Consider the following 13,370-nt stretch of genomic DNA (forward strand, 5'->3'; position numbering starts at 1 on the left):
AGTTATCGTAATCGGTCTACTCCTACTCTGAAACCCCAGAAATTGACCTAATATAATTTTCTTATATAGGTTGCAGACATCAAGGAAGGATGGCAGTTCATCTAAATTTTAAAGTCAGCACTTTGATTTTCTGCCATCATTTTAAAATATTCATGATAAATGACTTTGATTATTGCAGTCAGATCTTCCTTTAAATGGGGGAAGGGGCATGTGTGTGGAGACTATCTTCGCCTTTGGAGCCACATACATTCATCCAGAAGATGAAAATCCAGACCAAATATAAAAGTGAGTTTTTCCCTCCAAGATGAAGTCATCTCAGCCTACCCCACAGATAACGCTGGAGCCAAAGGCAGAATAACACAAACACTCTGCAGGTGTTGGGAAATAACACTACACTTTACAAAACTTTCCACATTGGGTATGTCTTGCTCCCTCACTTCATTGCTTATTCCTTGTTCTCTCCCATCTGGATGCTTTCATTTTAATTGTTAGAAAAGTTCTCTCTCCAGAGAATTCATCCCCATATCACATTTGCTTTTTGCTGTTTCAGGTGCTATGCACCTGTTTCATCTGTCTTCCTCTCACCCCTGTAAACAACCTAATTCTCTCGTCAAATGATTAATTCAAGTTGTAGGGAATCTTTTTTCTCCACTAATGAAATGTTAGTTAAAAAACTATAATGCCTGAAGAAGTGGATTCCCTACAATTCAGTGTGGTTCTATTTCCTTCCACTCAATTTGGCATCGAGGACAAGGATCAAGGATTCCAAGAGAAAGGCTACCAATGCATACTTTATCTTCCTCCAAAGAGCTACAATTCACTGTAAAGTTAACTCATAAGGCCTTTGAAAGTAGTTTGGACCAACAAGTCCCACTCTTCTGTAGCAGATAAGCATTGAGCAAGAGTTAAGTTATCCAACAGCCAGATGGAATATTGGGTTCTAAGTTGGCCCGCAGTTCTAATTGTGACCCCTTTAGCAGCTGTCACCAAGGTGTGAAGGACTCTGGGTAGCTCCCAGGGCAGAGTACCTGGAGAAGAAGGACAGTGCAGCTCAAGTCTGGACTAACTGAACAGAACCCATGTTATCAGCATCAACTCAAGCTAAACTGATATTCAAACCATCTTAAATCTGATAGCAAGATGTTGGGTTAAAATGTTTTTATGATCACTAAATGATAAAAGTGGTCATGCACTTGATTTGCATTGTACTGGGAAAAACCAGTGGACTTTGAGTCCTAAGACTAGGGAGTCCATCTTGCTCTAACATTAGCTTTGTGACTTTGGGCAAGACACTTAAAGTGTCTGAGTCTCTGTTTCTTCATCTGTAAAAGAGGGACTAGTATCTATATTTATCTGTAGGGATCAAAGGAGACAGGAGAGGGGCAGCTAGGTGGCGCAGTGAGCAGAGCACTGGCCCTGGAGTCACGAGGACCTGAGTTCAAATGCGGCCTCAGAGACTTGACACACTTACTAGCTGTGTGACCTTGGGCAAGTCATTTAACCCCAATTGCCCTGCCTTCCCTCCTCCAAAAAACAAGAGACAAGAGAGCTCATTCTAGTCCAACCCACTCATTTTAGAGATGAGGAAAATGCCCCTTGTTTCTACCCTCCCTCCCATACATTGTATTAGAGGTAAAATTCAAACTTAGTGTTCATCAAAGGGCTTTATACATTCAGTACCAATCTCTTTTATGAGGTTCAGTCCCACATTACCAACTGCCTGCTGAGTATTTCAAACTGCATGTATTAGAGACATTAAAAACTCAACACATCCAAAAGAGAACTCCCCACTCTACATATCAGATCAGTAGCTTAATCTTGCTGATTTTACCTCCACAGAATCTCTTATCCGATGCCCTCTTTCTACTTCCCCAGCTACTGCCTTAATTCAACAGCTCAGTTGATTAAGGTTGAGTTTTCCTCACTGTTGCCTAGTTAAGGCTAGAGGTCTAGACAAGAAAATTTGATTTGGGAGGCTAAAAAGGTGTCTGAGAATGAGATTAAGACTTCAGGACCACAGCTTAAAATAAAGGAATGGCATATTCTTGGCAAGGGAGGAAGCGCACCCAACAAAGGCTGGGAAGAATGTAGTCACCAGGGGTCTTGCAAATCTAATCAAAAGGACTTCAAACTAAAAAGAATGGGGGTGGGGGGAGACAAAATTGTCTACATACATATGTACACACAGCTCAGCTAAGATACCATAAAGAGTAACTACAAAGGAGGAAAAAGAATATCATCTGAAATACCCAGAAGTTTGCAGGCGATAACCCCCAAGAAAGCAACTGGTAGTTAAATGGGTCTAGTATCTCCATAAACAAATAATGAAGGTTTGGGCCAAAAGCAAGAATTCTAGGTTCTAAAGCAATGAGGCAAATTTGACCTCATAGCTATCGTTGAGACTTTAACATGGCTCTGGATGGGCAGACTTTATTCAGGAAAGAAACAGGACTGGGAAATTGGGAGTGGGGTGGCATTATATAATAGGAAGGTATAATCAAGTGGAGACCATGATGGAGATCACTTGGGCTTGGGCTTGTAGAAGGAAAAGATGGGTGTAAAAATGTGTCACAGACCTATCAAGAGTCCTAGAATTCAAAATGTTGAGTTTACTTCTCTTAGCTCTATTAGGAGTAAAAGGAGGATCAAAGAAGGAATAAGAGTAACAGCTTGGGTTGGACGGGATGATGACAGACAACAGAGATAAGGCAGAGCTGGCTGCTCACTTCCTCTTCTACTTTGTCTGTGTAGGACAATGAAGGAACTCCGTACCAAAAGCAACAGAACAAAAATGGGCAGGAGGGACTTGATGACCATATTAAGAAAGCAACTAGTGGTCTGTGATGTCTCCCAGTCACCTGGCCCAGATGAACTATGTGGACAGGTAGTGCAAGAAGTGGCAGACATGGTGATATTGGAAAGATTCTGGAAATTGGAAGAGGTAGCAGGTAACCAGAGAAGGGCAAAATTCAGGGTTAGGGTTTCCCCCCCAAAAAGAGAAGGTTTTGCCCTGATTTCAAAACAGATCATCATTAAGGGAAGGGTTAGCAAAGACTAAGAAAATAATGTAGCTAGACCATTAAGAGTTGGTACAGCTTCATTAGAGATAGACCAACCTTATTTCCTTTTTCTGAAAGGGTTACCAAGGTACCATCCCTTAAGTAACTACTTAAAGAGGCCTATTCATTGAATGAGCATTACCTCACTCGAAGTGACAACCCAAAAGGGCCCAGGTCTCCCAATACATCCTGGGCCATCTCCAGTCGTCCTAATGAATATCTGGCCACTGGAACCAGATGGCTCTGAAGAAAGAGGTGAGGCTGCTGATCTTGCACAGCCATCCCTCCTTCACTCAAATCAAAGTCCACTGCAAGTCATATCATCATCTCCCTGATGGCATGATCCTCTTCAGAACAAAGGACAAACGCAACCTGTGAGTAGTCCTCATTCCTCCCCTCCCCTTTCCTCCACCATTCTCTCCTATGTCCCCTCATCTGCTCTCCTCTCCTCCCTTCCTTTCCTATCTCCCTCTATTACCCCTCTCTCGTCCCCTCCTCTCTCCTCTTCTTTCCCCTCCTCCCTCTTCTCCTCTCCCCTCCCATCTCCCTGTCCCCTCCCCTATCTTCTCCTTTCTCAGAGGAGAGGGGAAGGGAGAAAAGGGAAGACATGGGAAGGGGAAGGAGAGGAAGTGTGAGAGGGGAAGAGAAGAGACCCTCTGACGTCTAAGACAAGACCTCTAACCTCTAAGAGAGGAGATCCCCTCCTCCCTCCTCTCCTCCCCTCTCTCTCTTCTTCTATCTCCCTCTCCTTTTCTCCCACCTCCTCGCTCCTCCCCTTCACCTCTCCTCTCCCCACTCTTCTCTCTCAGGGGAGAGGAAAGATGGGAGGGTGAGAGAAGAAGGAGAGGAGAAAATAGAAAAGACCCTCTCCTCCCTTCCCCTCCTGTCTATCCTTCTCTCCTCTGAGATGGGAGGGGAGGGAGGAGAGGGTCTCCTCTCTTAGGGGTTAGAGGTCTTATCTTAGACGTTAGAGAGTCTCTTCTCTTCTCTGCCCTCCTCTTTCTCCCCCGTTTCCTCCCTTCCCCTCTCCTCTTAGAAAGGAGAAGGGATAGGGAGATGGGAGAGGAGAGGAAAAGGGGAGGAAAAAGGAGGGGGAGGGAAGGGTGAAGAGTAGAAGAGACATTCTACCCTCTAAGACCTCTTACTCTTAAGAAAAGAGATACTCTCCTCTCCCCCTCCCATGTCCCTCTCCTTTCTCCTCTCTCAGGGGAGAGGAGAGATGGGAAGGAAAGGGGGGAGAGGGAGGAAGAGAGAAAAGGAAAAGAGACTCTCTAACCCCTGAGAAGGGAGGAGAGTAGAGAAGAGGAGAAGAAACCCTCCCCTCCCCTCTCCAAGGAGTGGAGGAGACAGTGGAGCAAAGGGAGGAGGAAGAGGAGAAGAGATGCTCTAGCCTTTAGGAGAAGACCTCCAACCCCTAAGAGAATAGAACCACTGCTCTTTTCCCTTCCTGAGCAGAGGAGGAGAGACAGGAGGGGAAGGGAAGAAAGGGGGGAGAGGAGGAAAGTAGAGTAGAGGAGAAGAGACGCTCTAACCCCTAAGAGAGGAGATGGGAGGAAATGGGGGAGAAAAAAGTGGGAGGAGAAGAGGGGAGAGTAGAGAAGAGCAAAAGAGACCCTCTAACCTCTAAGAGAGGAGACCCATACCACCCTCCCCTCTCCTCTTTCTTCCCCTTTTCTTCTCCCCTCTGATCTCCCTGTCCCTTCCCCTGTCTTTTCCTTTCTCAGAGGAGACGAGGGGAGAGAAGAGACCCTCTAATCTCTAAGAGAAGACCTCTAACCCCTAAGAGAGGAAACCCTCTTCTCCCTCCTCCCTTCCCCTCCCTCTCCTCTCCCTTCCTGTCTTCTCCCTTGAGGGTGCTTTGCCCAAAGGAAGATACATGTTTATGGCTGAAAGCTGACTTCTGGGTTTCCTGGCTAGTTTTCTTTCTCAAAGACCAAGCTTTAAGCCCAAATTCACTCTGGAGCTCATTGATTGGACACTAGGTTCCTGCCCGCCTAGCACAGAGTGAATGTAAATAGTAAATAGTGACTGTTCCTCTTTTGGCCAGGAACCCTGAGAGTCTTCCCCTCCCAGTTTGATTTTTTTTTTTGATTAAAGGTGCCATCCCCTGAGTAACTATTTAAAGAGTCCTGTTCACTGAATGGGCATAACCTCACTCAAAGTGGGAACCTCAAAAGACCTTAGCCTAAAAGGGCCAGGGTTTGCAAATGCATCCTGGGCCATTTCCAGTCATCCTGGTGAATATCTGGCCACCGGACCCAGAGGGCTCTGGAGGAGGAAGTGAGGCTGCTGACCTTGCACAGCTCTGCCTCACTCAAATCAAAGTCAACCACAAGTCATGTCATCATCTCCCTGATGCCATGGTCCTCTTTGAGAACGAAGGACAAATGCAACAACCAAGCTACCAAAAGACGGGAATGTTGTAGGTAGAGTTTACATAAATGTTAGGAAAGCATTTAATAAAATATTTCATTGCATTCTTGTGGAAAAGATAGAGAGATGCAATTAGAATAAGAGTGCCATTATATGAATTAAGAATTGACTGAATAGATGGACTCATTAATGCCTCCAGGTCAACTTGGCAGGAGGTCTGCAGTGTAGTGCCCTAATGATCTTTGCTTGGTCCTGTACTGTTTTTACATTTTTATCAGTGCTTTGGATAAAAGCCTAGATGGAATGTCCATGGCATCTACAGATAACAGTCAGCTGGATGGGTTCACTACCCCAGGAGGCAACAGAGTTAGGACCTCAGAAGATTCTGCCTGGCAAGAGCCTTAGGAGGAATCTACCAAGATGAAACTCAACAAGGATAAATGACAAGTCTTATACTTGGGTTCAAAAAATCAACTTCACAAGTACAGGATGGGGGAAAAAGCTGCTTACTTGAAAAGGATCAAAGAACGGACCAGAAGCCCAGTATGACTAAACAGTTGATATGGCAGCCAAAAAAAAACCAATGGGATTTGGGTTCCATTAAGACAGGAGGTGAAGAGCCCTCTGTGCTTCTGTATGCTGCTGTCACCAGACCACATCTAGAGTATCATGTTCCGCTCTGCACATCAAGTGGGAGGAAGACACTGAGAAGCAGCAAAGGTTCCCAAAGAAGGCAGCCAGGGTGATAAAGGCCCTCGAGTCCATGTCATGGGAGGATTGGTTGAAGGAACAAGAGATGTTGAGTCTGCAAAGTATTGGAGGTGAAGGGCAAGGCACGATAATGGTCTTTAAGTTTTTAAAGGGCAGTAACAAGAAGGAAGGATTAAGCTTGGTCTGTTTGTTCTAAGAGGGCAGTCCTGGAGCCAAAGGGCCAATGTAGGCTGGGTATCAAGAACAGCTTCCTGACAAAGTTGACTAGAGCTTGAACGCGCTGCCATGGGAAGTGGGGGGCCCCTCCTTGGGAGAGTATATCATTGCAAGGATTTCCTATATGCTTGTGTGGCTGAGGTCCATCTCCTCCACACCAGATCACATCCAGCACCAGATCCCAGCACTGCTGCAGAATACCTAAAGCTATGTCGAAATGAGGTCAAAAGCCACCAGTTTACCTGCTTGTTCCTGCCATCAAATACCATGGAAAACCACCAACCCATGGCTTGAGCAGGCTTACTGGATGTTGTAGCCAAAATGGCTGGCCTCTAACCCTCAAGCAGACATAGATTAAAATGACTTTCACATTTTACCAGATCAACCCAGACTCCATTGCTGATAGGAAACTACTTGGTTTGGGAGGTCTGCTATTCTGATTATTGCATAATTTTACAAAGGCTATTCTCTGGGAGGCATACTCTAGCCATACCTCCCCAAATGTCCTCATTGTCTGAAAATGTCGAGGTACCAACAAAGCTGGTGTTTTTATAGCTTGCAGAGCTATAAATCATTTTTAAAATCATGATGATATTACTCAAAGCAGATGTGAAAACAGATGTTTGCCATAGTTATATAAACTGCTTACTTGTCATACTTAATAAATGTTGATACTCCTACTTCTACTATATTCCCTTTTAATAACTAAAAATGTATTTGAGGAAAATATATTTTGTCTTAATAAATGGAATGGAACTGGTAAAATTTGACATAGGAAATGCTTTTGACTGTATCCATAGTAAGGCTCAACATGCCGCCCTATAGATTAATGTCCTCACCAGGATGGAAAGATGGGACCAGCCTATTAGAGTGAAATGGGCAAAACTGTGCTGTTCCACAGCAAGAGATTTGGAAATGCCAGTACATACCACTGGGTAGCTTATTAAAATCAGCCGTCATACATTAGTCCTAGCGCTCCAGCTGATTGTTCATAAGACTCAACAACAAATATCTCAGAACACAGGCCAAATCCTAGATTTAGCCCTCCTGGCTCATGGGCAACTTGCAATGATGAATCCTGTGTCTCTTTTACATCCTGAGACAACCCCCAGAAAAACTGTTTTTACCATCAGAATGTTCTTCAGGTAGCATAGCTAGGCACAAATAAAAGGTCTCACAAAACAAAATTTCTTAATGTCATAGATGCAGTTATATCCTAAACTCCAATCTGATTGCCTCTTTGGGTACACAATGAATTGAATGCAGGAGTTTAATATAGTCCACCTAGACTGAGAGCCAGACAACTACTCAGAAGTAAATCATTTGCATCTTGGAGCCCCACAGGGTATAGCCTTTCAGTGTCTGGCTGAAAAAAGACTTAACATGTGGCAAGGAAATCAACCATGGATCAATGAAATGAAAACCATGCATTATTCCAAATCCAAACTAAAATGCTCATCCATAGAATTAGTAAGTTGAATCCAGCAAGGACTTTCCAATTTCTCTGTTAACTCTTGTGCTCAAGGAGGTCTGAACCTCAGGTGGAACAGCTATCATAAAGAGAGTGAAGAAATGCCTCTGGTAATGTGCAAATAGGCCATGGAACTATCTTGGGAGACTGTAATAAAACACTTATTAGGTGACATTCTTTAGCCTGGAATTAGGGCCTAACCCTCAATGACAGCTTTATGTGGTAAACTCTGGCCATCGATATGTTGATAGATTTCCCTTTGTTCCATCAGTTTCAGGATTAGAAGCAGATCTGGATTCATCTACCATGGCAGCAATGGTGTGGTTAGTAAGCCTCTACTCTATGCACAAATCTCCCAAGGGGATGGGGGGGCAGGGAGCACTGAATGCTGTACTAAAGGCAAAAAATGCTCATAAAAGCATGAGCAAGGCCAAGATGATTTGCATAAGTCTTCCAAGGAAAGATTCAATAGATATATTTGATTAGTGACCTTTAAACACACAACCTCAAAGGAAAAACCAGGGTTTGGATTGACAATTACTTACTTATTTTAGTCACCAATCTTGCTGGCATTTATAAATGTAAACAAGATTTATATCATATAGCATCTGTTAAATAAGAGGTGGCCCAAATAACTCCGTGTATTCCTACGGAGAAAGGGTGAGCCTTTTTGGCATAAGAACAGAGGGACTTCAGGATTCCTCTCTATAGTTCCTAAGCTAAAATAAACAAGTTATTTTAATAGATACATTACGGCCAAGGCCAAGATTTGCCTAAAGCTGAAAGGGTTCTTTATAAGTTGTGACAAAAATGAAAATGTAATGCTGAGTAGAACATCATCTCAGTGTACAGTCTTGCCATGTATATACCACAAACGAAGAAAAAGATCTTACCTTTCTCCTTCTGGTGCTTTTTTGGATTCGATCCATTATCTTGATCAGTGAACTCTCCCTCTCTATTGGCAGACATCATAGCTACAGAGAAGAGAGAGCACTGATATATGAAAAAAGGAAACTGAAAGAGAAACTCACAAATGATTAAAGGGTTTCCTTTGTATTCGCATGGTATTTGTTTCTCTGTTTACTTATAAGCTCGTTCTACTCAACAAACATTTATTAAGCACTTACTGTGTGTGAAAGGATTCAACATGGTATAGAGTTAGAGGCATCAGAAAGCCTCACCTCTGAGCCACCCTGACTGTGTGACCATGGGTATATCAATCGACCTCTCAGCGGCCCCAGAAAATTCTCCACTCTACATTGCAGAGAAGGAGGGGAGGTGGTGATTTGCATGGGCAGGGGATACATAGAACTGCACAAATGTATTATATGGATACATAAACCATATATGTATACATATAGTATATTTCTATCATAAATGGTATATTTTTCATTTATTTTTATCTTAAATGTAACAAACATTAAATAAAATGGGCACAGTTCATAAAGCCGAAGATCTCTATTATTTGCAACGTGTGCATCTTCCTATATATATATATATATATATATATATATATATATATATATATACATATATATATATATATATACACACACACACATAATTCAACCTGTAGCTCTCAAAGTTTTCCTCTTTGTCTATGACTTGTTCTGGCCTTTCTTTTGTTCTCTTTTGTGCATTTTAAAAAGATGCCTCAATGAACATCTTTTCTTTCTTTTTTTTATCTCCCCACTCCCTTCCCCAGCTCCTATGGGAACCAAAAAAAATAAGGCCCTTGTAACAAATACGCAGTGTCAAGCAAAACAAATTCCCCATTGGCCATGTCCAAAAACGAATATCTTATTTTATCAATGTATTTTCTAGAAATCTTTTTGAAAAGTGAACCATTTGAAACTCTGGCTCTATCAAATGCTAACCTATGCTCTCATTGACTTTAGAAATAACTCACAGTGGACCTGAGAGATATACAAATTTATGGGTGACAAGTCAAAGACTTATGTTGTTGAATCAACACTGAACATTTGAGGGGAAAGTAAAAAACTCGGATTTAGGGTGTCTACTTTCTTTGTTCTCCATTTACTTTAAACATCCCTTCTCTGCAGTTAGAAATTTCACAGATAACTGAATCTAGAACTTTGATTTAAAATATTAGTGTAAGAAATCCTTTTTGTCATCGCCCTCATATTTGTTTGAATGAGCAGGAAATATCTGAAACAAAACCATCCTCAGTTTTCCTCCATGACTATAGTTCAAGTATGTTTACAGACTATCAGAGAGATACTAGATATAGGCTTTGATTCTGCTGAGAAAGAAAGGAAATGGTCCATTTGCTCTCTGTGCCTGTTTTTCTCCTTTGCTTGTTTTCACACAAAGAGACTACCAGAACCCTGGGTTGGATTTCTCATAGTGAGGATCCAGCTCTTTATCACATACACACCCTTCTGTGGAAACTGGCAAGGTCACAGCCATGGAGCACAGAACCACAAATGGCCTGTGCAAGGGTCAAACTCCCCCCCTTAACCGCACTGGTGCCAATCCCTGAGAGGCCTTGAACATTGTACGAGATGATGACTGGCCCAGTGAGCGCTCATAAACCCAGAAGGTGATATGCCTGTCTAAGCAGGAGCACAAATCCCGTTACCAATTAGAGAGTGAATGTAGCTTCCCTGAAGATCTTGAGTACTGGACTGACAGAGGTTTCCTTCCCTTTGCTAGGGTGGGGCTGTCAACGCAATGGGTGACAATCCTTCCTGGCTCTATTGCCCCCTAAATCTCATATACTAAACAGCATTTTGCTACTCCAGCAGCTAAATGCACCTCCAGATGGTAAGCAATTTACTTCCTACACCTGGGTAAGCTCAGGCAGCCTGAGACCAGGGAGAAGGGGAGCAGAAGCCCATCAAGAAGCAGTTTAATGGGACTCCTTGTATGAGATACAGACTATGGAGGAAGAATCCGGATGGCAATAACCAATCTAGCTCTGATGGAAGGACAAGATACATTTAGCAACTGTGAGAGGAACTATCACATTTGTAGCAAATCATCTCCCCTTCTGGTCATCAGCTCCTTACCAGGCATTTCATTTTCTACTTCTAGCAAGGCACTGAATGTAGCAAGTATGTGCCACACTCACCCTAAGAGAGTAAAGAGTATGGTAGCCTCCCCATGCCCCACCCCATTATAAGCCCATTTTCAAGAAGACTATTTCCCATACCTTAAGCTGGGTGTTGGGGGGGGGGCAGGGAGAAAGAGATACTCACCAAATCTCTCTGGGGTGTGGTCCATCTGAGAAGGAGAGCTGGACATGCTGCTGCTGTGATGAGAAGACTCCAGGCTCACAGGGCGAAGGCCCTCATCCAAAGAAGGAGCAGGTGAAGGGCTCTCCTGAATCCTCTCCTTTAAACACAGAGAACGAAGTTAAACTAGATCCTTTGAAAACTCTAATAATTTATTGGCATGACATTTAAAGGTTCTGCGTCTACAGGTAGAAAATGCTTGGCCGTAGTGACACATGGTTATGTGAAGGAGATGACCAATGTTGTGCATCAATTAATTTTAATGTGCCAGGCAGCTTTTGTAGTTGCCAAAAATTGGAAAAGTTTCTGTCCGTGTGCCTCAAATAAAAATTCTGCAGACACAGAATGAATGTTAGTGTTGTGGGTCTCTAGAAATTTAAGAGGGTCCCTTAAATCTTATTAACTCTAACGAGTGACTAAGTAAAGATGGATTTTTCCACGATGTAAAGATGTACCCGGATAGGTCCAAAACCTACAAACAGTGATTTCTGGTCCATGTTGGTAACTTCCACATAAAAAAGACAAGTGATGGTCTAGAAGGACTGTCTGATATCAGGGACTGAGTCTGTGACCTAAGACATTTTACACACTATGCCTGGGCATCACAAGGCTATGGTGAGTTATGAGATACAGAAATAAGACAAGAACTGAAAGGGAAACATGGGCCAAAAGGAATTTGAAAACAACGTGGTGGAATAACAACAACAATAACATTCATCTAGTGCCTTCTATGTGCCAGGAACTGTGCTAAGAACTTTCTAATTATTACCCTGAGAAGTCAGTGTTATGATTATCCCCATTTTATATATGAGGAAACTGAGGCAAACAGAGATTAAGTGACTTGGCCAGTAATGAATTCTGCAGCTCCATCTGACCTCAGGCCTTGCTGATTCCAGGGCTGGCGTTCTATCCACTGGGCTACTTGGGTGACTATAAATGTGCTTAGAAAACCCCAGAGAATCGATGAAGAAACTAATTGAGACAACTAATAGCTACAGCAAAGTTATCTAATGAAACTATAACAAATAACATCAGCAGCATACACTTTCAAAAAATGGAGCAAATGGTAACAGAAATTCCATTCAAAACAAATACAAAATATATCAAATAGCTGAGAGTTAACCTACCAACACAGACAGACAGACACACACACACGATTAATAAAAATCTAATTACAAAATACTCTTGACAGAAATAAAGGGAGACAAATAATCAGTGAGATTGCTTGGCCTTTTTCACATTAATTTTTCAAAGGCTGTACAAACAATTTGGAAATCCCCTGAGGAGAGTGGATTTTTCTAATGCAGATGCATAATATCGAAAAGTTAGTATTTTACATTTATAACCACCATTTTGCAGTATCATACCTCCTCATCATAACCATGCGCATATTTCTTATATATCTATTAAGCCTCAATTGGTGTGTTATATAATCATCTGGTATTTAATTAACACTTAATAACTTTAATGAAATGAATAGCAGTCATTGAATAGAAGAGCTATAGCTCTATCTGCTAATTAAATACCAGCTGATCATTTTAAAAGTTTATCGCATTTTAAGAGGCATTCAGCTGCTACTAGGCCCCCATTACAGGGTTTTGTGATCCCTGCCCTTTACTTTTAAATTTCAGCGAATATATAGCACTACATCTAATTGTGAGGAAGGAAAGGTCAAAAGAAGGAAAAAAAGAAGTCTGGGATCCTGTGATGAGTTACAATGCCAGCAGGATGACTTTTTCAAGACTTGCCTGGCCTGTGCTACAAACCAAACCATTAAAAAGCTCATAGTTTCCTTTAAAAATAGTATTTCTTCAATTGTGAAACAGCTCAAAAATCCTAGTTTTGCCATTTATTTTCTAAATAGTTGTGCATATTGGGGTGGGAGTAGTATACAGATGTATTCTACAAGGCCTTCATTGGCTCTGTGCCAAAACCCAAGCATAAAGTATCAAACATTCCTCATTCAGTTTTGAATTTAAAAATTAGAAATTTGCTGGGAAAATGTGTGATTTACTGAACTGCATGTCTGCATAATGTCAATTTAAATGGATGGACTGGGACAAAGCTTGCCAGCAGTTCCGTAAAAAACAGAAGTGAAGCAACTATATTACACATTCAGCAATATATGCCACCCTTTGATGGAAAATATTGGAATGATTCAGAAGTTGATGATGTGGAAAAGAAAAGAGCTCCAGCTGACGATCAGCTTTCGCTCATTCTCCCTGATGTTCAATCACATCTCCATTCTAAATAAAGTTTTAGGAAAGACAGACTCCATGAGTC

General features: G+C 42.1%; 1 protein-coding gene across 1 annotated transcript in view; it reads right to left on the minus strand.

Annotated features, from left to right (window-relative positions):
- The window catches only part of DACH2 (dachshund family transcription factor 2), a 208,796-nt gene that overhangs the window by 66,237 nt on the left and 129,189 nt on the right, over positions 1-13,370 (minus strand). The window contains exons 5-6 of the mRNA XM_036740067.1: positions 11,052-11,187; positions 8,724-8,804 (exon numbers count right to left, since the gene is read on the minus strand). Coding sequence (XP_036595962.1) covers positions 8,724-8,804; positions 11,052-11,187 — 217 coding nt within the window. The remainder of the gene's footprint in view (positions 1-8,723; positions 8,805-11,051; positions 11,188-13,370) is intronic.

This window comes from Trichosurus vulpecula, chromosome X (genome assembly GCF_011100635.1).
Source record: "Trichosurus vulpecula isolate mTriVul1 chromosome X, mTriVul1.pri, whole genome shotgun sequence".
NCBI classification, from domain to species: Eukaryota; Metazoa; Chordata; class Mammalia; order Diprotodontia; family Phalangeridae; genus Trichosurus; species Trichosurus vulpecula.